General features: G+C 41.5%; 1 protein-coding gene across 1 annotated transcript in view; it reads right to left on the bottom strand.

Annotated features, from left to right (window-relative positions):
* Nucleotides 1-27,560, bottom strand: part of SNX9 (sorting nexin 9) — a 92,915-nt gene that overhangs the window by 30,632 nt on the left and 34,723 nt on the right. Inside the window, 4 exon segments of the mRNA XM_079148017.1 lie at nt 1,939-2,086; nt 4,952-5,117; nt 20,509-20,634; nt 22,291-22,365. Of these exon segments, the coding sequence (XP_079004143.1) occupies nt 1,939-2,086; nt 4,952-5,117; nt 20,509-20,634; nt 22,291-22,365 (515 nt within the window).

A 27,560-nucleotide genomic window follows, 5' to 3' on the forward strand; every position in this document is an offset into this window, starting at 1 on the left:
GACATAAATGTTTACTATTGTTATGTCTTCTTGTTGAATTCTTTACCAGAATGTAGTGGCCTTGTTTCTTTCTGATTCATTTTTGCTTGAAATCTGCTTTGTCAGATCTGAGAATAGCTACTCATTCTTGTTTTCAGGGTCCATGTGCATGGAATATTTTTTTCCATCCAAAACTTCAGCCTGTGGGTGTCTTTGCCTAAAGATGAGTCTCTTGTAAATAGCATATAGTTGGATCTTATTTTTTGATCCATTCTGTTAATTTATGTCTTTTAATTGGGGAGTTGAGACTGTTAACATTCAGTATTAGTATAGATATGTTTGTGGTTTCTTGCCATTTTGACTTTTTGCTATATTTAATCCTGTCTGGATTCTCATTTAGTGGATTACCCTTTCTATTGAACTTTCTCTGCTTGGGAGCTTGGGGAATTGTTCTTTAGTGCCTCTGTGTGCAGTTAATCTTTGAATATTCCTTGTTCTGGCTTGGTGCTCATGAATTTTTTTTTAATATATATTTTTTTAGTTGTAGGTGGACACAATACCTTTATTTTATTTTTTGTGGTGTTGCAGATTGAACCCAGGGCCTCATGCATGTTAGGAGTGTGCTACCACTGAGTCACAACCCCAGTTCTCATTAATTCTTTTAGTTTATTCTTGTCATGGAAAGTTTTTGTTTCCCCCTTGGATTTGCTACTAGCTTTGCTGGTTATAGTAACTTTGGATGGCAGGTGTTTTCTTTTAGAGTTTGGAATATCTCATTCCAGGCCCTCCTTGATTTTAGCGTCTGAATAGAGAAATCAGAAGTGAGCCTTACTGGTTTGCCTCTAAATCGGATGAATGTTCTTTGATAACTACTTTGAATCATGGACTTGGAACACTGAAAAAAGTATTAGTAATTTTAGAAAACAAGCTATTTTAAGCAAGAGTGCCTAAAGAAGAGTACCTGAAGACTCTTAGGGATGACAATATGTTCTTCAAGTCGCACTACTGTAAACTATACACTTAGTAGAACTATCTACCAAAACTCTTACAGTGCTAACTCCATATTCACTCTTTCCCACATGCATTCTTGTTAAGCAGTAAGACTGCAAGTATTATTAAAAAAATCATTTTTTATTTATCTAAGAGAACTCTAAGTGAAAAAAGATCTCAGGAACACATCCATTGTAGTCTGAGAGTATGTGCTTTGAGTATTGATGGCCTGGAATCCTGGCTAGAGCACTTGCCACCTGTGTGAGCCTGAGCATTACCTGACCTCCCTGGCCTTCAATCTTCCCCACAGAAAGACAGGGACTACATGTGCCACAAAGGGGCATGAAAATACATATAAATGATTTTATAATGCCTGGCACATGGTTAGTTATTAATAAAAGAGTAAAGCATTTAAGAGAGAGCGGTTGTTGCCAGGGGTGGTGTCACATGCTTGTAACCCTAGTGGCTTAAGAGATTGAGTTCAAAGCTAGTCTTAGCACTTAACTAGTCCCTAAGCAATTTAGCGAGATCCTGTCTCAAATTTAAAAATTAAAAAAGGAGAGAGGGGCTGGCACTGGCGCTCAGTGGTAAAGTGCCTCTGGGTTCATTCCCTGGTACCAAATAAATAAATAATAAAAGTAGTTGTTATATTATTTTTAACTTTCCTTAGTTTTATACATATATTTACATTTCTTATTAGTAATTATTTTTAGCAATGATAACTAAATATATGACAGAGTTGATAAAAGAAAAGCTATTTGGCAGATGATTAAATGGAATAAGTATTTCACTAACATTGTAAAATGATTTAAAAAAATCAGCTTCCATGCTAAGATGCAAATTCAAATGGCCAAGCCACATCCAAAACTCAACAGCTCACTGAACATGGAAAAACTCAACTGCCTCTTTATATTTCAGATACATTCCTAAACTCAGATCCTGGTTTCCTCGTCTCCTTTGGAAGCTTACTTGTTAAGTGGCAGTTTCATGGAGGAGGCCCCAGGACGACTGTTTCCCCGCTGGACACCTGCTTCTGCTGACTCTGAATCCTTAAAGTAAGGAGAGGAGGACTTGGGGTCATCCCAGTCTTCATCCCAGTCATCATCGTCACCAGTTGCTAGACGTGGGAACAGAAGAACATCAGTAAAGAAAAACAAAATAATAAATAAAATTACTTAATTTTCTGGTAACTACTGACCAAACTATTCGATGTTTTTAACAGACAGAAAAAAGGATGTAGTATAGGAGCACAATGTGGATGTAAAGAAAACAGGCTTTACCGTCAGACAGTTTTATGCTTGTATTATGAACTGTTTTTTAAATGCAAAAGACAAATTAGAAACAAACAGGGCTGTGAGGTCAACCGATTTTTGACAAGGGCACCAAGAAGACTCACTGGGGAAAGGAGAGTATATATTCCTTTATTCATAATTTTACTGCCTGCAGATTTAGTTACCTGTGGTTTACCATGGTCCAAAAATGTTAAATGGAAAATTTCAGAAATAAACCAGTACTGTTACAAACTGCACTATTTCACATTGCGTGATGAAACCTGGTGACTTCTTGCTCCGTCCTGCTGGGGATGCAGATCACCGCTTTGTCCATCTATCCATGCTAGATACACCACCACCCATCAGTCAGCCAGCTGGGTCATTAGGTGGACTGTCAAAGTATCAGAGTGTTCAAGTAACCCTTATTTTATTTAATAATGCCCCCAAAGTGCAAACATAGTGAAGCTGGAAATTCAGATGCAACAAAGAGAAGCTGTAAAGTGCTTCCACTGAGCAAAAAGGAGGAATTCTTGACTTAATAAAGAGAAAAATTATGTGCTAAGGCTGCTATGATCTACAGTAAGAACAACTCTTCTACCCACAAAATTGTGAAGAAGGATAAATAAATCCTTTCTAGTTTTGCAGTCCCACCTCAAACTGCAAAAGTTGACCATAGTGTTAAGATGGAAAAGGCATTAAATTTCCATACTGTGGTTTTGTACATCCACTGTGGGTCTTGGAACAGAGTTCCTCAGAAAAGGGGGACTATTGTAACCCAATTAGAAATGGACAAAAGACCTAAACAGACATTTTTCCAGATATATGAATTGCTGACAGGTGAGCAAACATTACTAGTCATCAACATCACTAGTCAGAGAAATGCCAATCAAATCAGAAGAAGGTATCACCTCATAGCTGTTAGAATGGCCATGATCAAAGAGTCAAGAGATACTGAGTGTTGGCAAAGGTGTAGAGAACGGAATCCTCATGCATTTCTTATAGGAAAGTAGGCTGATACAACCATTACAGAAAACAGTTGGAGGTTTCTCAAAAAAATAAAACATAGAACCAACATATGACCCAGCAATCTCTCCAACTGTTTTCCCCAAAGGAAAGAAAATCAGCACCTTGGTAGAGTTTACTGAGCAGTACTTGCAACAGCCAGGATATGGAACCAACCCAGGTGTCCATCAACAGATCAATGGATCAATTGCAGAATTCATTATTCAGTTGTAAAACAAGGATACCCTGCCATCTGCAACACCATGGGTAAAACTGGAAGACGTGGTAACTGCGCGCTGAGTAATCCCACTTAGTGTGGAATCTTCAAAAAGACGAACTTACAGGAGCAGTGAGAAGAGTGCTGGGGTGGGAGAGCAGGGAGCAGAAAGGAGTTTGGAGAGAGGGAAACAAGTCTCCCACAGCTCAGGTGGCCCCTCGCCTCTTTTACTTCATGAACCTGGCCCTTCAGGTGTTTGAATCTAGGACTCCTTGACGGAGACTGGACTAAAGATTGTAATTCATGACTGTCTACATTTGGATTCAGTTTTTTTAAAATTAGTAAGAATAAGAGCAACTGTGAACAGTCTTTTGAATACAATCTATTTTTAACTCAGATGATCCAATGTGATACTGTGATACAATACACATATTTGGTGTCTGCCCCAGTTTCCAGCAAAGGGCTCCTACAATACATGTAACTTCTAGAGCAAGAGGGATGCTTGGTACATTTTTTATTATAACACAGTTGTCTCTTGGTATCTGGGGGTGGGAGGGTATGCCTGGTTTCAGGACTGACCACCCTCAAAGTCTAAAATCCTCAAACACTCATGAATATGCTATATAGCATGAATACCCATGCTATATAGACAGTTGTTATTCTGTACTGTTTAGTGAAAAGGAAAAAAAGTCTAAACATGTTCAGAACACATTTAAAAAAAATCTTCTGAATGAACCACAACTGACTGAACCTGAGGTTGGGGAACCTGGGGTTGTGAAAGCTGTAGTTGAAGCAGGCTGCCTGTATTTGGTCTCTAACTCCGGTTTCTGACATAGTTCTAATCCCCTGTAATTTCCTAGGTGACAGGAGCATCTTTTGTTCTAAGGAGGTGACTCAAGGGGGCTTCTGCATAGGCGCTGATGCCAGAAAGACCAGGACATGATTAAGCTTAGGACTTCAACCTTGAACGCCATCCTCCAGGAAGGGAAGATGGGCTAGAGATCAAGTTCACAACTGATCCTGCCTGCGTGATGAAGCCTCCCTGAAGACCCTAAAGCATGGGCTTCTGAGAGCCTCTGGGCTGGGGACCAGGTGGAGGTGCCTGAGGGTGTGTGCCCTGGAGGGGTGCTCTGCACCCCTTCCCCGGCCCTGCCCCATGCATCTCTGCACCTGGCTGTTACCAGTCTCCACCGGCTGACCCTCTGCAGTAAACTGGCAACAGTAATTGAAGAGCATCCCTGAGCTCTGTTTACTGCTCCAGGAGATAATGAGACAAACAGGGAGTCCCCTGGCTGACTCCAGGCAGGTGGTATCAGAACTGGGTTACACTGTAGACCCCAGGCAGTCAGTGTCTGCTGCAGAACTGCTCGGTGCGTGGGATTTGGTCACCGACGTGTTCTGAGGGTGCCAAGTGTGGGAGGAGAAAACCAGGTTGGCTTCCTCACTCTCACCCAGGTTCCTACCAGTCCCTTACAGGGGACCCTGTCCTCACCTGGTCCTTGGTAAGCCTGGGGGTGGCCGAAGGCAGCGTCCCAGTTGTTGGCAGAGTTTCTCTGGGTGCCAGTCCCCTCGGGCTTGGCCCCCCAGCCATCCGAACCGTCCCAGTTCCCAGATTTGGAGGTGCTCCAGGCTGACCAGGGGTCATTGCCACTGCCAACCTGGTGTGGGGGGAGGAGAAAGATATCTGTGACTTCTGCAAAGTGTGACTTAATTCAGCAAAAATTGAGCACAACACAAGTGCTGGAGAAAGCCAACAGAAATGCCCTTAACTCTAAAGGGAAAAAATACTGAGATTTTAAACATGTATGAAAGCACAAAATGCAGAATTGCCCTCCTCTGACTGCTGTTAACATCCTGCTATATATTCTTAGGAACTCTGATAACAGAAACAAAGAAAGCAGCAGACCGGGGTGAAGCCCTTTTTCTTTTTCCTCCCCAGAAGTAACCACATTTTTGTGTTCATTCCCATGTGTTTCTGTGATTCCACTGCATATGTACACACCCACAGATAACAACTGTTTTACGGTTTTAAACTGTCCTAAACAATTTCCTACTGTATGTATGTATGTCTTGCAAGTTGTTTTTCACTCAACCCTGTATTTTGGATTATACATGCTGATGATGAGGACTGTTTCTTTCACCTTTATAGCAATCTGTTGTATTTTTAAGTAAGTTTTTTATTTGAAAAAGTAATACAAGCACAGGAAAAAAAAATTCAAAACAAATAAAAGGATATGCACTTAAACCTGCCTACTACCTTAAGATGTTAGTCACTCTTTCAAAGACAACCACTATCCTTATATTTCAGTTAGATTAGGCAGCATTTGGCAGGAGCAACTCCATTCTGGTCTGGCCTGGTCTGCTGGGGCCTAGGGTAAGAGCCAGGCCAGAACAAGGGACTCAGGTATTCCTGTCTAAATCGACTAGACATATACTGCAACATCCAATGCATAGGGATTCTTTTTTGTTTTAAAACACATAAGTGGATCCAATTATGCTTTCTGTTCTGCACTTTGTTTTCCTCATTTACTAGCATGATAGATCTTCTAAGGTGTATCAATGCATATGAACACAAAAACATTCTTTTACATGTCTCCATAGAATTTCATTGTATTTGATTCCCAAAATTTAACCAATTCATTTATCTTGTTTTCAGTATAATACTACAATGTATAGTTTTAAACATCTTTTCCCTTGTATTCAATAGAAGTATGAGAAATTCTCAGAAGAAACCATTGCTGGGCTAAGGATATGTGTATTTAGAATTAATGAATTTTGCCGAGTTGCTTTACAGAGTCTGCAGTGTGTTCCCTCATTCCCGCCAGCATGGGGGTGCTGCCATGCCATGCCATGCCACTAGGGTTACCAAACTTAAAAGATCTTTAAGAGCATTTATTAATATTGTGAAGGAAATCTTGGAACCAGCAACATACGGACTTTACTTTGAGCACTATTTAAACAGGGTCCTGTAGCCTGCCTATCCACCTGACTGCCCAATGTGTCTGGAATTTATCTCGGCATAAGAAATAACACAGGAGTCCAGCTTACTATTTTTTCTTGTATTATGCTGTTGTCCTATTGTCGTTTAATGAACAGCCCATCCTTCCCACCGACTGAAACGTCACCTTTATCATAACCTGGATTTGGGCCTATTTCTGGACACTGTTGCTTCCTAGTGGTCTGCTGGCACGGTGCTTGCTGCTTTGCAGCCCACCAGATACCACTGACTCTTCAGCCTAACACCTTTTATCCTTTATTTTTATACATGAACTTTAGTTAAGTATGTGTAAACTAAAACAATCTATAAGCTTTAACATTAGAATGTCAAGTTTAAAAATGTTGATTTTCATTTGAATCACTTATTAAATTCACTGATATATTTAAATTAATAGTGCCCCCTTTCCCCCCATAATTTCTGTATTGAAACTTAGGAACATGAATTAACAAGTTTTCTCTTTTACTTGATCTTCTTTTTCACATAAAAGCAAAAGCAGAAAAGGTATTGGTAAATTGGGGGTGGGGAGAAGAAAGAAAAAAAGAAAATAAAGAGATATGCAAGACCCCCGCCCCCACCAGCCTGTCTAAAGTACAGCTCTCTGGCCTTAGGATGGCACTGTGGCTGGTGTCCTCTTCTTCCTCTTTGCAAACCACCACTGGGTGGAAGCTGGGGTCTTGGGCCAAGGTGAATGCTTTATGTGTGGAGCATGATTTTATTCTTAACACCCCACGCGGCTTCAGGAAAAACGAAGTTACCCCAAGTTCAATATGAACAGCAGAAAGATGTTTTATCACTTTATCACTTGGGCTTCTCAAATACTCAGCTCCCCGGCACACTGTAGACATGAAGTGACCATGCTGAGGGCCTGACCGCGATGCTTCATGCTTTAGTTAGGAACAAAGGGCTGTGGACCAGGACAGAAGACTGAAGTTCAGGAAGTCTCGACAAGAGGGCGGCAATGCTAGCAAACTGACCAGGAAAAATATTCATCAAGATGGAGGAAAGAATCAGAGGGGAACCAGTCACAGGAAGTACCCTCAATCACAATCCATTTAATTAGGACAGAAAACACTACTGTTCTTTCAAAATTGTTTCATTTATAACTTATAGGCTTTCTATAACAGTTACATTATTTGGTTATGTATGGAATCCTACTGGTCTACCTAGGTTGATTCTTTTTTTTTTTTTTTTAACAGTAGCTTTTTAAAAAATACTTTTTATTAGTTGTTGATGGATCTTTATTTTATTCAATTATTAATATGTGGTATTGAGAATTGAACCCAGTGCCTCACATATGCTAGGTAAGTGCTCTACCACTGAGACACAACCCTGGGCCCCTAGGTTATAATTCTTGTATGTTTTTTTGAATTTCTTTGTAATTTTCTGGACCATTTCCCCATCTTGTTCAACCTGACTCCTGCTGATGATAAATCTGTCAAAATTTGACCAAGGGGAAGTGCCTCTTTAGCTTCATCAGGGACCTTCCTCTCCTAACCATAACACAGTCCCTCTTGGTCTGTGTCTCTCCAAACTCACCCTTCCTATACATTGGCCTCTGATTTCTTAGCTCTCAATCCAAAGCTTCTGTCCCTTAACTACATACATCAGGTCATATTAGGATCATTCTTCAACACTCTTTCCTCTTCTACTTTTCCATCCTCTTCCTTTCTACTGCAACATCTTTATCCTTTTTTTTTTTTTTTTTGCTGGCACTGGTGATTGAACCGAGGGCTTCACACATGCTCGGCAAGCACTCTGCCACTGAGCTACATCCCTGGCTCTTTCTACTTTTCAAGACAGCATCTAAGTTGCCCATACTGGTCTCAAACTTGGGATCCTCCTGCCTCGGCCTCCTGAACCCCTGGGGATACAAGCATGTGCCAATATGCCTGGCTTCATCTTCTCTCTTTCCCCACCCTTTGAGGTATGAAGCTTCTCCTAGTTCCACCAACCACATAAAATTAAAGTCCCTTCATGAGGTCTCAATGCCCATGAAAGAAATTTCAGGCTCCTTTTCCAAGCATTTTCGCAGCCTGGTCCTTTCATTCCAACCCATTCCCCATTGTAATATCCATCACAAATCCTTACTCTAAAGTTTCAGACTTCATATTTTCCCAGACTCTTCTACATCTCTGTTTTTTCTCATGTAAACCTTTTCTGCCCTGATACCCTCCTCTTCCGACTTTAACAGGTTAAGGGGAGGTAGTCACAAAGATCTGGCTGCCCAGAAAGATTTGCCCTTCCTGGAGCCTGCTTGGTGACGTTCATTCAGCCACATTCTTCTAAATTTAGCCTTCTGTTACAGTTATCTGTTATTGCTATTTGTTGGTCAGTTCCACTGCTAAGTCATAAGACTTATTACATAAGCCCTGTCTTATTTAAAAAATAGTTTCCAAAAACTTGCAAAACGCCCAGACCCACTCGCTCTCAAAAAAAAAAAAAAAAAAAAAAAAAAAAGTTTACTTAGAAATAGCAAAGAATTGAAATCCCAGTTATGTGTGCTACTGTGGGCTTTAGGTACATCTGAAGAGGATGGGGCAAAGGAAAGCTTTTAAAAGAAAAAAGAAGTCCATGTAAGCAATTTTAAAACAAAGACAAGTGATTACTGGGCTTCCTGCAGGAGCTGGCATTAGTTATCAGCAGAGACAGCCACTGTTAGGCCAGTGTCCCTGCACAAGCGGCCTCTCTGGAACACTGGGTGCTTCAGGTCCGAGGAACTTCTGGCATGGTCTGTTATGGCACACTTGCGAGAGGGACCTCGGTGGCCTGCCAGCTCCGTTTTGTTAGAATCTGACCTAAGAGATTCCACCTTTCATAGAGGCAAGGATTCAAGTATTTTAAATGTGAGTTCCTGACAGTATTTATGAAATACATACTACACTTTGTCGGAGATCTAACCTGTATAATGTTATTGTTATTTCACAGAGGGGGAGATCGAATTTTCCTTATGTACACTCCTAAAGTCTTTCCTAAGAACATGACTTGCTAACTAGGCACAGTGACACATGCCTGTAAACCCAGCGCTCTGAAAGGCAGGGCAGAAGGAATACACATTCAAGGTCAGCCTCAGCAACTCAGCAAGACCCTGTCTCAAAATATAAAGTGTTTGGGGTGTAGCTCAGTGGCAAAGCAATCCTGGGTTCAATCCCCAATGAAAAAAAAAAAAAAAAAAAAAAAAAAAGAGAGAGGGAGAAAGTGAAAGAAAATAACTTTGCGTGGTTGGTCACAGAATAAGTGATTTTCAGCAAATAACCACAGAAAAATTTATTCTTAGAACATGACACCACCAGAGGCTTAAAAATAATACCTTCTTAGTTATGAAAGTAGTCTCAGATACTGTAGAAAAGCTGGAAGATACAGGCAGTTATAGATGGGTAACAGTAAAATCTAGAAGGTGGATAATGTGATTATTTACTATGAAGTTCACTTACCTTTTCTGTGCTTGAGATTTTAATAAAATGTTGGAAAAGTAAACAAACAAAATTTGCACATACAATCCCTGGGAACACAGGGCTTGACACGCAGTAAGTGCTTAATAAATTATTTGTTAAGCAAACATGCTTAACATGTCCAGATGTGGAGTGCCCAGACATGTCCAGATGGTGGAGTGCCCTCCGCACTGGGGTGAGTGCATGTGGTATTGCCTACTGCTAACAGGGCCAAGATGGACCAAACAACATGAGGTTAGATCAAGTTCAAGAGAAAATGATTCAATCAGAGGTGCAACAAACAGTATGTAAGAGGCTACTGCTGACGGAACACAGTACAGCAGACTGTTTCAATGAAGACTGGAAAACTAAATGAAAGAATACACCCTAAGAGGACAAGATAAACAGCAGAGCGTAGTAAATACCTAACTGGCAACATGGCGCTCTATTATCACTCGTGAGTACGATGTGCTATAGTAGTTGTATGTGCCACTTTTACAGGATTAGCAGCCTGGTAGGTCTAACCAGCATCGCCACAGACAGGTGCATAAAGCACTGAGCCATCATGTTAGGAAAGCAACCACGTCACTAAGTGAGGGGCATTTCTGAGCTTCATTATATTCTTACGGGGCCACTGTCATAAATACAGTCTGTCACTGACCAAAACATTGCTATACGGCACATGACTTTATATAACTGGGGTAGGAAGGTGCCAGGAGAATACTGGTCCACTGGGTGGATTTTAAATCACGCCATAAAACTGGTGGAACCTGATGTGAGTAAATTTCACATGGGTGCAGCGGTTAAGAACTCAGGTTCTAAAACCCATCTAAGTCTCTATCCCAGCTTCACCCTGGTTAGCTGTGTGAACATAGGCAATTGGCTTCACCCTTCCAAGCTTCTAAAATGGGTCAATAATAATATCTTCTTCTTATGAGTTTGTTAGGTATTAAATAACGTAATAAATATAAAGAATTTAACACGATATCTAACATTAGTACGCATTTAATAGAGGTTATCTTTTTGTGAAGGGGCTCATCTAAAACATAAAGAATGAAGACTAGCAGTTCTTCAAGTAGATCTTCATTTGAGTAATACACCTATTAATTTATGCTACAAAGGAAAAGGTTGGACAGCTATATTTCTAAGTGTTTTCAGTGCTAGGTCATATTACTAGAGCAACTCTAAAATAAAGAGATGATACTAAGCACTTATGGGCAACAAGGATGTGCTTTAAGGGTCCTGTGGCCAGTAACTTCTTTGTTCTCAACCTCAATTACCCCCGTGGTTTCTCAGCTGCAGATGCTGGTCACACATAACCCACTCGCCTCCTGGCTGAGGTTCAAGCTCTCGGGAACCTCTCTAGTCTCTTCTTCTACCTTACCCTCCTCTCTCATTTCTATAGAGTGACATTTTCAGGCTCTTCTTTGCTGGCCCTGCATGGTACCAAGCTCTGCCTGACTGGCTGTCATCAGCGCGACTGCCCAGGGGACAACTCCATCAACGCGTCTCAGCTCAAAGGCCTCCAAGATCCTGATTCCTTAGCAGTTCACGCTTCAGGCTGCCAGGAGAGCTTTCCTAGGATACTACCTGAAACTACTCCCTCACTTGGGACGAAAAGGTGACTTTAAAGGTTGTTAAATGTTCATCTCCTCTTGCATTCAAGTTGGAATTTACCTTATTAATGGAAGAAGAAGGAGAAGGAGAAGATGAAGACGGCGGTGACTGGCTAAGAATTTCAACACAACCAATCTGAGCCAAAATATCCACCTTGAAATAAAAAAGGTGCTCAGTGAACAGGGTGCGAAAGAGTAAACCAAAGCTTTGCACTAGAAACAGCACACTCGTGGCAGGACTAAATTCACACAAGAGTCTAGCATGCTACTCTCTCCAAATAGCACATGCAAAGGCCCCAATCAAGTAGCAGCGGGTTATTGTTAGTACAGTTTACCTTCTCAAATCTGCTGCCTGGATCACAATACAGAATCACTGAAGCACCAGAAGTAACTATAAAGTCGCATAGAAGGAATGGAACCAAAATCATGCACATCACACAGCCAACAAAACAAACTCCAGAGAAAGTACAGCCAAGGTTTCAAAATGCTAAGGTTCTGAAAATCCTGCTTTCAAAGGCACTAAGACAGGTGGGAGAGACCAGCCACCTTGTCACTTCAGAGCTAACACAGAGGCACCAGTGGGTCCTACCGAGCCCAACTGAGCGGGATGGCCTGGTCAGTCCATGAATGCAGGAGCAAATGTCCTGTGTGGGTGCCCAGGGTTTCACCTGGCTTATAGGGTGGCAACTTTGTGGGATGAGATGACTGACTAGATCCCATCAGGCCAACCAATGGCCAGACTGCAGTATCACTGAACAGAGCACAACTGTGAACTGTTTCCAGGTCCCGAATCCCAGCTCCACAGCCATGCAGTGGGGAGTCGGTGCTGGGTGCTGGTGAGGTCTACAGTGTTGTGAGCATAAACTTTTCCAGGTGTCACTCTCTTGTGAGGTTGGTGGAATTATTCTTATTTTAAAGATGTAAATAAACATGAATTTGGAATTCAATTAATTCACAAAGAAAATGAGATGGAGTAACACAGACCTAGTTTACATTCCCACCTAAAACTAAAAAAAAAAAAAAAAAAAAAAAAAAAAAAAAAAAAAAAAAAGACAAACACAGAAAACTGTTTTCAGATCACTGGACACCAGGCAATGAAAGATAGTGATCTTGAGATACAGGAAATAACAAGAAAAACCCTACAGCTGTCCCAGTTTATTGCCTGGAGAGACTTTCCAGGTCGTATGTAAGGGAAGGAGACCCTACAAAGCCCAGGGGTCTCTGACATGGGGCAGCAGAGCTGGGTATCAGTGGCAGAGCACTGGACAAGAGAGCTGCACATAGCTCTGGAGACCTGCTGAGGGCACTGAAGCTGACACCTGACCAGCACATCATGTTAAGAAACTGCCTCGTCAGGGAAAGAGCCACGTGACAGAATTGAGAGGACAATCCTCACACAGGGCTGTTCCCATCAGGCACAGTACTACAAGGGCTTTGCTTCAACAGAAGGGCAAAAATCTCTCTAGAGCAAATTTTACTCTGGTCCCACTTGTAAAAACTTAAAAATAAAACCGGAAAAAAAGAGTATCAAAGTAACTAAAGTATATACCACACCAAGGCTCAAAAATATTTATGGGAATGCAAAAATACAGCATATTACAAGGTAAAAATCACAAAGTCTGCAATCTAGTAAAAAATCACCAGGCATGAAAAGAGTGGGAAAATAAGACCCATAACAAAGTAAAAACCAACTGATGCTGACTCGGTAATTACACAGATGACAGAATCAGCAATATTTAAGAGCAACAAGCTTTCAAATATCAAAGGAGGAGAGGAAACAGGTGGAATAGGCTCCCAAGAGGTGTAACTTTAAAAGCACCAAAAAAACAAAACAAAACAAACAAAAAACCAAAAAACAACCCCGCCTACCAAAAACCAAAAAAAACCCAAAAAAACCTATAAAATACTCGAGCTGAAACACACTGAATCAATATAAATCCATGGGCCTATAAAAAAACCTAACTGTTAAAAATCCTAATGGAAATACAGAAGAACTTGGAAATTTCCTCATTAGTTCCTTATAAAACTTGAATTCAAAAGTCATGATCTCAAACTCCTCTATGATTGAGAAACACTGCTGGAGATCTAAAGTGTGCATCCCACTTTAGAAATGAAGGCAGCCACAGGACACATCAGACGCGCTCGGGCCAGGTGCGGCAAGGCCAAAATAAGTTTGGTTTCTTAAAAATTCCCTGCTAGTTCACAGGCTGACCCACGGATGCCAACTTCAGGTGTTAACTATTTAAATAACTGAATAAATGGAGTGCCAAAATTGGCGGATAATACTTACGTTAGCTTAGAGGGTTTATGTATTTTGTTAGCCCAAAGTCTTAAAACAGGTAGCTTTACATATGGAATAGGATGATGCCCCACCTAGCAAACGTAACTTCCTTTAAGACAGACCGTACCTAGTAGAAGTCCAGGTGAAGTGGCCTTTGATGGGTACTGCTGGTAGCAGATTGCTTACTGCTGCTCAAAGGCTTATCATTGCAGCTTTAAGGTTAAAAACACTTTTTGTCATTTGTTTCCAACTAGACAAAAACAAGCAACAACAGAAACCACCTTTACATCAGATCTCATTAGTATGTATTCTGGAAAAGTCCTCTAGCGGAACCAAGCTGTCACCTGTAATAGTCAAGCATCTGAAAGGAGGTTAGAATGGACAGCAGTACAAATTCTTCCTTAAAAAGTCCTGTAACCAAGTAGATTTGCGTGGGGGATAGGAAGGGGTGGACTTTCCCAAACAGGCTTTTAGAGAGGCAAGTTCAGCAAGCAGTTATGAGATGTCTAGGGAAATATAAGTCTCACTGAGGTAACAAAATGAGCAAATCTAATACTTCTGTGAAGGTTTCCTTCACTGGTTTATTTAAAAAAGGTCTAAACATAGCTTAAGCAGTCTAAAAAAGGACTTCTTTTGAGATACGAGAAAGCAAAACATACTGCTCTCCTTATCCCTTTAGCCAATGAAAATTACGTTGCAACAAATATAACATGGAAAATTTCTGCATAATAGGAAGAAGTTCCTAAATATCCACTTAACTTTGTGCATGTATTTAATATACAAACTGTGAAAAAAAATAATGAACAATCCCAGGGGGTTTTCTGTAAGAGCATGTGACTGTTTTTCATTGTGTGACCCATCAGAGGGAAGGAGGATGGCTACTGGCAGGCAGCTCCCAGGCCTACAGTCAATGCTGGGAACACACAGTTGAAATTGTGCATTTCACAATATTAACACTGTGAAGCACCTAGTGATGTATTTATGACAAAAATAATTCCAACAAGCACAGACCACTTGGTTCCAGTCCAAGCCTCTGGTAAGTTACTGGGAATAAAAAAGAGACAATCTTTGCTTATCAGGCTCAGAAATTTACAAACGAGCAGTATAATTTGTGAGAGGAATCACAAATAGTGCTAAGAGAACCCAGAGAAGGAAGGAGAAGTGAAGAGAAAAACAGGTTTCTCAAAAGACACTGTGTTTGAGCTGAACTTCAAGGGCTGGATGGATGACAGCACGATGGAAGGTCTGGTTCCACTGTCCCTAGAAGAGTCAAAGGTACAGAGAACAGGTGGGACAGCACTAGGCAGGGGTGCACGACAACCAGTGTGGCTTACCTAGGAAAAGGCAGGGGTGGGGCCATGCAGAGAGATCAGTAATACAACAGGCAGGGGAAAGAATCTAGTCCAGCTTCAAGTTCAGAAGAATTTCTTCTACAATTTCCCTATGTGAATGTTCAGAGTCTGCTTGAGGACTTCTAACTGACTCGTAGTGACTGCCTCCTGGGACGGCCCTCTGACATGTACAAGATAGTTGTTTCAGAGACCAATGTACAGACCCTAGAGTTTCTTAAGCAAAGAACTGACATACTTAATGGCTTGTTTTAGAGGTAGTGGTATATGAGAGAACTATAATTAATAATTATTAAACCACTACTAAGTACCAACTACTGTTCTAAATACTTTACGACTGTTTTTTCACTTATTACCATTTCCCACAATCCTATGAGATTGTAGAGGTAAGGCAGAGAGAGATGAAGTAGCCTACCCTAAGTCACATAGAAAGTGTGAGATATGGAATTAAAACCAAGGCAATATGGCTGTGGAGCCCGATGCCAGGCTGTGCTACCTCTGGAGGATAATTTCAAAGAGAGACTCTGTTAGGGTAATGGTCCTCAGTCCTTCCCCTCCCCTTACATATATAAAGGACACAGAACATACCTATCAATAATGAGGGTTCACAATGGCACTTGGGAGTTTTAAAATAGAATAAAAGGAGGGCACAGAAAAAAAGGAACATTCAGAGAAGGTCAGGAAGATAAACTAGTTTCATGGGGAAATCATGAGCAATTTTGAAGCTGAGTTTGAGATACAGAAGAGATGAGCAGACAAGAACTGTTCAGCAAAAAGCTAGAAATTGGGCAATTGAAAATTCAAGATTGGGAGACATTTATGAAGAATCATCTCTGTGACTGGAGAGGGTACAAGAGGAGAGAGGATAGAACAAAAAAGAAGTGGACAGAGGAACCCCTTGGAAAGGAGAGTGGTGGAAAGGAAGGAGGGGCTTTTTAAGAACCTTCCACATACCCACTACCACTTTACACGGTGGCCTCACCTGCCAGCCACCCAGGGAGCACATCTGACCAGAGCCAGACGTCAATTGAGGTCTGACCCTACAGCCCGCATGCTTCCACAGCACTGCAGGCCTTGGTGGGTGTGAAGGGAGGCCACGAGAAACGGTGAAACCAGAGAAGAGATTCCAGGGATACAGTATCATTGAGAGTCTCACAAAATGAGAATCAGAGCTTTCCAATCATATGTATCTTTCTAATATTTAAAGAAAACAGAAAAATCTCTCAAGCCCAAAACCTTGATAAAACACACAGGTTTATCAAACTTTTAACTAAAGTTTAATCCCACTGTTCTTAAGTATATCTTTCCACTCACTTCTCCAAAGTACTCCACAGAAGCAGAAGAGATCTGCTTTTTTAAAGACCTACAATGAGAACCATTTTAGAACCAAGGCAATTGACATAACTTGTCCACCAATGACTGGGGGACAGACAAGGACAACTATTAACGTGGCCTTGACGGTTTCTGGGACTCGCCACCACCTGCTGTTGACATCCGTGGTATAGGGCTAACATGAAATGCTCTTGCAACTGCCAAGCCAGGGAGCAGTGACGCTGGGACCGCCCACTGGAAACTGCCCTTCCCTTCCACAGCACTTGCTGGCTGCCCCGCCACCTAACAAGAAGCCTACAGAAGAGAACAATCAGCTGTGCTCACTCAGGGAGGGGCGTGTGTGTGTGCACTTACACACATGTTGATCTGGAGCCTTTAAAAAAGAAGTTCTGCATCATCCCATCTACATCAACCTCCCCCATCCCTCCTTCGGCAGCCAGGGGGTAGCAGCCTGTGCTTCGCCAGACCAGCCCTGATGAAAGACACTTAACTTCATTTTTTTGCTATTAGAAATAAACCTGCAGTAAGTCCTTGTCCAGTAACCCATGATCTGAGAGCAGATGTGCAGGATGAACTCAGCACGGCTGGGTCAGAGGCTATGCATGGTAGAGACAGATACACATCACTGGTCACCCCAAAAACCTTTGCCAATTTACCCTCACCAGCCTGGTATCAAACTGTCAACCTGAGCACACTGTTGTTCTACTGGGTATTACTGAAACGTTCTCATCCTCTGCTAACTGACAGAAGAAGCTCGGAAAGGGAGTCTCCCCAAGTTAACTGTTTGTATTTCTTTTACAATGAACCATCTCTTTTCACCATTTGCCCATTTTTTCTCCTGAGTTGTTTATTTTTTTCTTATAGATTTACAAGGGTTCTTTGTATATTAGTGGAACTAGCCTACATCTGTAACTGATTAGAAGTACTTTTCCTAATTTAATATTACTTTTTGACTGAAATATACTGATTCTCTCTTTAATGGCTGCATGACATGTGTCAGGCTTAGAAAGGCATTCCAGAGTCAAAGGTCATTTAAAAAAAAAGTTGCCTATATTTTCTCCAAATACTTTAAAAAAAACAAACAGCTTTAGATTTCCTAAATTAACCTGTTCTAATCCATTTAAGGAATAATGCATCTTATTCTTTTTTCAATTATAATTCTACTCTTAACTGTAGCCAAGTGCCCTGGACTGTTTTTACTTAGAAGGGCTTCTCTCACTACTCTATTAAAAGAAGAAAGCAATCACAAACTGTCAGGGCAAGGACCCTGTGACGCCAGCTACTCCACCCACCATGTGATTGTTCGGTCTACCTAGAACCAGAGGGAGCCCAGACAATCCGAAATTCAGAGTCTTAAGAAAAACAAATGGGAGTGCTATTCTACAAATTAAGTCACACATTTATGAACTAATTGCTCTGAAATGTAGTCACTGAATAAAACTACAAAGTCAGGGAAGGGTCAATAAGTTATAGAATAGCAGGCTCAAAATAAGTTATTGAAAGGGATCATCAAAAAGATACAATTTGAAAAAACAGGGCAGTCAGAACACTGGATAAGTGTGGAGGAGTTGAGTGAAGGTGTTGGGGCGTGAAGAGATGCTGGCTCAGAAGGTGGCACCGGGCACTGCACACAAGGGAAGAGGCCCGTAGGCTGGAGGCCCAGCCTTCCAGAGGAACTTGCCCTCAAAACAAAGCTGTGCCCTGGGAGAGAGCATGCGCCAGAGTAAGCAGAACACCCCTGGAAACTCATCTCTGCAGCAAATGCAGCATTTTCTTATTGACATTCAGAAACTGAAAGAATGGACCAACTGGGGCACAAAAGCAGTTAAAGCTACCAAGCAACAATGGTCATCTGGTTTCTTACTCAGGACGCCTTTCACAGCACTTACAAAGCAAACCATACTTTTGTCCTATTTAGATCATTCTCATATACCAGACAACTAAGACTGGAGGTCGCTGTTAAAATATTTGTACTTTACTTAAATTAAATTCAAATACTCAAATCAATCATGGTCATACTTTCTGGATTTTATTTTCACTTGCAGTTAAACTTTGCTTTCAAAGGATCCGATTCAGTATTAGACTGGATTAATAAAATCCAATTTTTTAAAAAGTTGGTTTCAGTATCTTCTGAATAACCTAGAAAAATTAAGATTCATGCTACTTAGCTAATATCACTACACTTGAATACGGCTCATTCATATTACTTCTTAACAAGATTTGGACCTGACTGAGTTCATGTCACTGGCAGGGGTGCCTCAGCCTTTCCTGAAACAACAGCTAAGGAATATTTCCAGAATTAAAGTAAGAGGAGTATTTCTACTTTTTTACTTAATGCAAACCCACTTCATGAAGACGTCTTTATATAACTTGGCATCTCAACTGGGTTGTGTTTCCTCTCAGGGGACACTTGGCAATATGTGGTGTCACCACAGCTACCACAACTGTGGTGTGGGTGGTACTGGCCTCAGTGGGAAGAGACCAGGTCTGAGTCCCAGCACCCAGCAGCACATAGGCCAGGCCCCTGTGGGAGGCATCGGGCCTCTCATGTCAACAGTGCTCAGGGTGAGAATCCCTGGAAAACCAGGTAAGATGAAAGTACTCTTTCTTCACATGCTTTAGTGGGTGACCTTTAAGTGACCAATGTTCAAGGACTATAGAGTAACAAAGGGTAGAAAGATGTTTAGCTGTGGTGATCGTGTTGCCTCTGAATTTTTTTTTTTTTTTTTTTTTTTTTTTTTTTGGTACCAGGAATTGAACCCAGGGCACTTAACCGCTGAGCTAAAAATATATTTTATTTAACGACAGGGTCTCGCTGAGTTGCTTATGGCCTCGCTAAGTTGCTGAGGCTGACTTTGAACTTGCAATGCTCCTGCCTCAGGCTTCCAAGCTGCTGGAATTCCAGGTGTGCACCATGGTACCTGGTTTGCCTCTGAATTTTAAAGATCTGGGACAGACCAAGTTGTACTTCATGATATGTATAAAAACTATTTTTAAATGCACAGAATCCACAATTAATCTATGGCAAGAGTACGCTGATAGCGCTTTTGGAAGGTTCAGAGTGTGTAAACAAAATCATATTCTTGTAAAGGATTAGGCTTAACATAATTTAAAATATTTATGTAGTTAAAAAAAATCCAAAAAACATCATCTCCCAAAGTCCATTCATTTCTTTTGGTTTGTTTGTTTTTTTTGTTTTAGTACCAGGGATTTGAACCCAGAGGTGTTTAACCACTGAGCCACATCCCCAGCCCTGTCTTATATTTTATTTAGAGACAGGGTCTCGCTGAGTTGCTTAGGGTCTCACTAAATTGCTGAGGATGGCTTTGAACTGTGATCCTCATGCCTTAGCCTCCCGAGCCACTGGAATTTCAGGCACATGCCACCATGCCCGGGTGCCCATTTGTTTTTAAAGATGTACATAGCAATAACACCTTGATACCCATCTTCTCAATTCTCTTCTTGTCACTCACTCTGGTTAAACATTCAGATTTGCTAAACTAGTCAAGTTTTAATTCAAACAAATGTAAAGTTTTGCTGCTATTTTTCTCAAATTATCCACTATTGCAACAGGTCTTGAAGCAACACAATGATAGCAAAACCACTGAATGCCTGGATCTACTCAGAACTTTTCCTTCTATGAGCAAAATGAGGGGCCTTCAGCTCTGACAGTGGAAGCCCTGTGCCCAGGCCCTGACCAGCCCAGGCCCGACCCTGACCACCTCCACAACAGGACCCTTCTCCTCTTTCCATGCCTTCATTTCAGAGAGTATTGCAACTCTTGGGTCTGTGTTCACAGCATTACAGACTTTTAAAACAACTCTTGACATCCTATCTTTTTTCTAATTGATTCTGAAGACAGTTTTTAGCAGGATTAACAAGTGAGTTCTTTGTTAATACGCAGCAGAAATGCCACGGATCAAACCTAAAAGCTACTTTGTTTATGCATCAGAGAATGACAATAGTAGACACATCACAAGCTTTCATAAATGCACCTTGCTTTCAGGAGAGCCAGTTGCAACCACCAGGACAACATAAGACATACCTGGTTACTGCTATTGGAGGCTGCCGAATTTGTCTGAGCTGTACTTGCCGAGAGGGAGTCAAGGAAAGCTTGGTCAGCCACTGAATTTCCACATGAAAACTGATCTTTTCCATCACTGGGTAACATCTGAATATCAGAAAAAGTCACAGTTATTTTCATAAATTAGGGTCATTTCACAGTGAGAGCCTCTGAGGCCAAATGGGAATTGTCTTCTATTATGGAAAAAGAATTTATACTTTTTGAGGCTATAAATTTTCCTCTAAGCATTGCTTTTGCTGCATTCTATAATTTTGATAAGCTATATTTTCATTTTTACTTTAACTGTTATTTAATTTCTCTTGTTATTATTTCTTCTTTGATTCATATGCTATTTAGAATTGTGTTCAACAATTTCAAGTATTTGGGAGTTTTCCAGCTATCTCTGTTACCGATTTTGGATTTTATTCCACTATGGTCTGATAACAGATACTGTATGTGTTCTTTTCTCTCTCTTTTTTTAAGGAGTATATACTTTAAAAAAATTTTTTTAAATTAAAAAAAATTGCGTGTGTTGGGGATCAAACTGAACCTTGTGCATGCTAGGTAAGCATTCCATCGCTGAGCTTCACACCTGGCCATCTCCTGTTAAACACAGTGAGGTATGTTTTATAGTTCAGAACACAGTCTGTCTTGGGGATGCTCACATGAATTTGAGGTGAAAGTTCTTTCTGTTGTTGTATGAGGCAGTCTCCAGACATTCATAATATCCAGTTGACTGATGATGCTGTTGAGTTCAACTGGGTTCTTAATTTTTGCCTGTTGGACCTGTTCATATCTGACTTAGGTGGTCCATAGTCTTAGAAGATAAGCAAACCTAAGACTGTCTGAAATCACTGTTTCTTTCTAGAAGTAAGTGGAATTCTAGAAAATAAAATGCCAATATTGACTTAAATCCTCAGACTCTTCTCAATCTTGTTCACTTTGAGGATCCCAGATGCATAGCAGAGCTAACACAGGCTCAAATCTCAGACCTGTGGACTGAGCTCAGAGGCCTGTGAACCATCTGGAAGCTGGGGACAAAGCTGGTGTGTGTGTGTGTATGGATGTATCTCAAGGGAAATCCAGAGATCTCAGCGGATTCTCCTGAAGGTTTCGGCCTCCCTAGCCCTCCTCACTCAAGAACAACAGAAAGGCAGCCTCCCTTCCCATCTTCCCAGGGCCCTCTTCCCCTCCACTGGAGCTGGACTCTATCTTCAACTTTACTAACAGGCACCAGAGATGAGAGGCAAGCTCACCAAGGACCTAGCACTCTTTGATTTGAGAAATCTAGAGACAACCAGCAGGGGGTGCCAGGCAGTTGACTCAACAGAGGGTTTTGTCTCTGATGGGTTTGTCTTTCAGGGTATTGTCACACTGTCCTTAGGACCTATCACAGCAGCCCACTCGGAAATGGGGGAAGGAACTGAGAGGTGAGTCCTTTTAGAAAAATCTGTTTAAATTTTGTGAATTGACTCTACAATAAACAGTGTTGCAGGAGCAGCTATTACACAATATTAAAAGTAAGAATTTTAACTCAGAAAAATTAAAAGGAACTTAATCTACGTATCTGCAGTCACTCTTAGGAGCTTGGGTCTATAGGTAATATTTTTTCTTAGTTTTACTTCAATGTATTTTCCATATTTTATACAATTTGCATTCATTACTTTTACAATTATTACTTTTGCATTTTTTCAAAAATTTTTACAAATATCACTGCCTTCTGACTGCTTTGATAACTGATGAAAGACACTTGACAGTTCTTACCTCCACATAGTCTGTGGGGACGAGCCCACGCTCTCCTTTGCTGTTTCTTCCTTCCAGCCATCCTCCACCAACATCCTGATAAAGTTACCCAGAAAGGAAAGAGAAAGATTACATTTAGGATTTCCGGCAGAAATTTCACTTTGGTAACTGTTATAAATTTATTTGTAAATTGTAAATCATTACACTGAAGTGATCAAGTTTTTTATTATCACAGTTAACACTACACAAAATTTTAAATTCTTAAGTCTTCTTCACTCCAGAAAATAATGTGATCTACAAACGAGACAAATAGTACTTGAATAATAAGTGATCAAGGACTGAAGACAGCCTTTCAGTGGATTATCATCATTTGTGATCTCTACTTACTGGTCTGTGGCAGTTGACAAAAGTGGTCAGAGCTCTGTCAAGGGGAAGAATGCGCCTCCCCACCCTGCACTGCCTGCGGCGACCTTTCTGGCCAACACTACGAGGTGGAAATGATCCAGGGGCACTTGGAGCCTGTCCTCAAGGGGCTCTGCACACTGCAGCTCCCTCTGTTGGAGTCCCAAGAATTAATTTGAGATGCTAGATGATGAGTCTCCTTGCTGTCCAGCCTAGCCCAGGAGAAGACCTGTGAGATCCATGACGAGGCCGTCTCAGACCATTTAACTCTGGTGGAGTAACAGAAGTCCAGACAGCAGAACCACCTGGCTGACATGCAGGTTCCTGAGCAATAATACATAGGTGTTGGTTTAAACCACTGAGTTTTGGAAACATCTATCAGGCAGGAAGAGCTAACTGATCCATGGTTCCTTATTAACCAGATAAAGAATATTAACAGACTAAATAAAGCTGCACAACTCTATGTCAAGATTCCCAGTTTTCTATGTATCCATCTTGACAAAGTTCTACTTTTTTCTCCTGAAAGTGGTTTTCTTAAGTTTGTAAATAATGCCAAAATTAGTTAATAATGATCTGAATCTGAATAAATATTCTTTAAACTATTAACTATTCTTAAATCAACACACAAAATCTGAATGAATTTATGGGGTACTATGTGATGTTTCAGTACACATATATATTGTGTAACATTCAAATCATGGTAAACTTAACTATCTCCTCAAACATTTATTATTTCTTTGTGGTGAAAATATTCAAAATCCTTTCTTTTAGCTTTTTTGAAATATACAGAACATTATAGTTATCTAACCACATGCTTTTTAAAAATAATTTTAAGTCATAACTTTGTTACTTTTTGACACCAATAGCAACTGGAAGAAATACTATTTTACTAAGAAAACGAACAAGTACTTCAATGAACAAAAAACTATGCAAACAAAAGAATCTTTACTATCATTGAAAATGGAACCAATTTGCTTATATAAACCTAACATATTATCCAAAATTGCCCAGTAATTCTTTTTTAAGACAATAAAAATAGGTTCTTAAAATACTGTCAAAATAGAGACCCTGCCTTCACCTCTGCCAGCTGCCTTGTCCCTCTCTGCCCTCAGCACTGCCAGTCCTCACTTACTCCCACCTGGAGGATGCACCTGCGCCTGCTCCTTCCCTTCTCCCAGTAGCACCTTGCTCCAGCCTGGTCTCCAGCTCTGTGCCACCAGGTTTCAAAGGCTGCAACTCTGCGGGGCAGGATTGACAGTTCACTGCTCTTTCCACCCAGCAGATCCAAAATTAAAGTTCTTCTACCTGACCTACATCCTTTAACACAGCGTGATCTTCTGCACTAATCTACCAAGCTTCAGCTTGAGTGTATCTAACGCTGTTTACTGACATTAACACTCTAGTGAGTTTTTAAGCTCAATTTTTTAAAGCACTTTTAAAACTCTATTCGTTTATTTTTTTACATGGTGTTGAGGACAGAATCCAGTGCCTTACACGTGCTAGGCAAGCACTCTACCACTGAGCCACAATTCCAACCCCTTTAGCTCAATTTTCAAATCAGTCAAGTTTATATAGCTGTGGCTATTAGGCTAAAGGGTTATTTGATAATATTAGGAACTTGATAATTTTGTTAGGTGGGATAGAATGAATGGTTCTGTTGTTATGTCTAAAACCAGCTCTATTTCTCAGAGATACATATTGAATTCTCCTGTTTTGGTTTGGTGTTTTGAGGCAGGATCTTGTTATGTTGCTCAGGCTGGCCTCAAATCACTGGGTTCAAGTAAACCTCCTGCCTCGGCCTCCCAAGCATCTGGAACTACAGAAGAACACCACTGCACCAGACTTGAAATCTTTATGTATAAAACGACACAATGAAGTTTGCTTCAAAATAACCAAGTGTGTTGTTACAGGAGAAAGAAGATGGAGGGACAGTCAGGAGTAGAGATGACACGAGGCTGGTTACAGTGAGCTGATAATTACTGAAGCTGGATGATGGGATGATGGGGACAAAGGTGTGGTTCATACAGTCTCCCTCTCCAGTATGTATTTGAAATTATACAAAATAATTTTAAAATGAAAATAATGTGTCTGCGTTAAGGCAGACAGTACACAACATCTAGCATACTCAGGGCAGGGGAAGAGAAGAATACCGCCTGGTTTCCAGCCTCAAGGACCTCCCTGGTTCAAACGGGGTACGTCGGCACGGGGCAGGCTGTCACAGGGCACCACGGAGCACTCTGCATGGCCCCAAGGATTCCACTCCTTCTGGAGAAGACATCTCTTAAAACTACAGGGAGACAGGTTTTCTGTGGTGTTTCGTGACACCGACAGACTGGGTGGAACAACAGTTCGCAGGCATGCCAGGCAGGGCAACAACACGGGCCAAAGTCCAAAGTCACAACAAACGGGACTGTGTGTGTGCTTGTGAGTGTGTGCTCAGGGTGTGTGTGTGCTATGAGAGACCAAGTGTCAGAGTGTGACTGTGAACTTGCGAGTGTGTAAATGTTTGTAAGCACTCTTAAGTGTGAGAGTGTGCTGGTGTGAGTTCAGAAGGTTATGTGAGGACGTGAGTGTGTGGGTATGTACATGGGTGCACATGCCAGTCACGCGTGGAAGAGGGTGTGCACATGCTGACAAGCTGGAGAAGAAGGACGGGACAGATGGTAGGTGGCTTGTAGACCAACAGCGTCAGGAAGACATCTGGGAGGAGCATGTGGTCAGGCTGGCAGCTTGAACAGGCCATGGGAGGAGAAAGGCCAGCCAGGAAGGTACATGGTCCAGGGAACAGAGGAGGGCTTCGCTCAGCCCAGTGGCAGTAGAGACAGAGGGGAGAGGCTGGACGTGAGTAAGTCTAAGACCAACGTGTCTCTGTGATCTTCGGCCCTAGCTGGGGTGACTGAATGGAGGCAGTTCCACATTAGAAAAACAGAGACTTCAGGAAGAGAATGAACTCAGCATGTGTGGTGAGCTGGTAGGTCCCACGCCACGTCTGAGGTGCTTGTGACAAAGCTAGGTAGGATGCCTAGGGCTCCACTGGACAGCCAAGCTGAGGCTTGGGCAGCCTGGCCAAGCTGAGACACTATGAATTTAGCGTACAGTTGGCTACAAACAACCTGAGAATGTGCAACATGAGGAAAAGGAGCCCAAGATGGAATGACACGAACGCCAACACCACAGGGCAGAAAGAGGAGCGGGTCACAAAAGCACGGCCAGAGGGGAAGGGAGAGGCATGGGCATCGGACAGGAGCACCAACCTAATCTCTCTAGAAAGCCAGGAGCCTAGGGCTGGGCAAGGCCTCCGACTTCTGTGTCTGGAGATACCTAGGCCAGGACTGCCCCTGTGTTCAGCATGGATGACTGAGCACGGGAGCGATGAGAGCAGATCAGAGGGAACCCAGAGGCAGTGGCAGGACTAGGGAGGACACTGCCAGGAGCACAGGCCAGAGGTGTGCACAGAGCAGCATCAGAGCTAGCCACTCTCAGTGGTGTTGGGAGAGGAGGGGGAAGAGATGAAGAAAGTTACAACGAAGTTTTGCTGATTTTACAACTACAAAGACTGACTCTCTGAGCCTGCTTTTGGTCCTTCTCTAGCTGTGTATGCCGCCCACATGAAATAGTAGTATTTGAGACAAAACTTATTACAAATGGGGCTCATCTCATAATTTTACTGTATTCTGTAAGAAGGTTTACATATAAAAAGGACAATTAATCAGGAGACTGAGGCAGGAGGATCTCAAGTTCAAGACCAGCCTGGACAACTTAGAAAGACCCTGCCTCAAATAAAAAAAAATGTCTGGGGTTCTGTAGTTCAGTGGTAGAGCACCCCTGGCTTCAATCCCCAGTACTAAAAAAAAAAAAAAAAAAAAAAAAAAAAAACAAGAAAAGAAAACAAAAAATAAAGCAGATTGAGTCACATATCACACAGAGGTAGTAGAAAACACTTTAACAGGATCTGGGCCCAAGATGATTGAAAAAATGAGTATTATGTTTGCCTCTGTGCTTCTCAGCAACAAAAATCACAAAGGAAATTCAATTGTGATTTTATTTTGTGAAAGGAAACATGCTGAATCTGAGAAAGAACCTGAGATAAAAGATCACATGGCTGCTTATCAGAAAGGGCAGTAATACACCTAGCTAAGCGAGCAGAGATACACAACATATGTGAAGTTGTGTGTTAATGTGGGTATATACATGAGCATATCTGAAGATATGTGCATGTCTATTTACATATACATGTGCAGAGATGCAGAAATGCTTGCTACACATATAGCCATTTCTTTTTTTGAATAAAAGCTGAAGCAATAACTTATAACTCAGCAGAGATAACTTACTGGGAACAAAGTTGACATAGTCTAGTACACACTGCCCTCTGGCAATCTAATTTAGGGTTGGAGCTCAGAATAATAACGCCACTCAGTAAGCAGAGCTGCTGAGGAAAGTCAGCACCATCTCTCTTGCATTCTAAAGACACAGTACCACTAGGGGAAAGCATACTGAACTAAGTTCCAGAACAACCAGAGGGTGCTTGAAAGTTTATCAATAACAAAGAAAACAATTATAAAATCGAGACATAATAAACCCAATCTTATCCCAGCTATCTCTAGGGAACTTTTCGCAGTGTTTGTGTAATAGACTCTTACTGCAGCATCAATACTTTTAAGCAACAGAAAAAAATTAATGTGAGTTTGAACGATCAACTTATAGAAAAAATTAAACCTTAAAAATTTAAATCTTAAAAATAAGTGCACGAAATGGGCATGGCGGTGCCAGCTTGTAGTCCCATCAACTCTGGAGACTGAGGCAGGACAATTGCAAGTTCAAGGCCAGCCTCGGCAACTTAATGAGGCCCTGCCTCAAATTTAAAAAGGACAGGGGATGTGGCTCAGTGG

Source organism: Sciurus vulgaris (genome assembly GCF_902686455.1).
Source record: "Sciurus vulgaris genome assembly, chromosome: 7".
NCBI classification, from domain to species: Eukaryota; Metazoa; Chordata; class Mammalia; order Rodentia; family Sciuridae; genus Sciurus; species Sciurus vulgaris.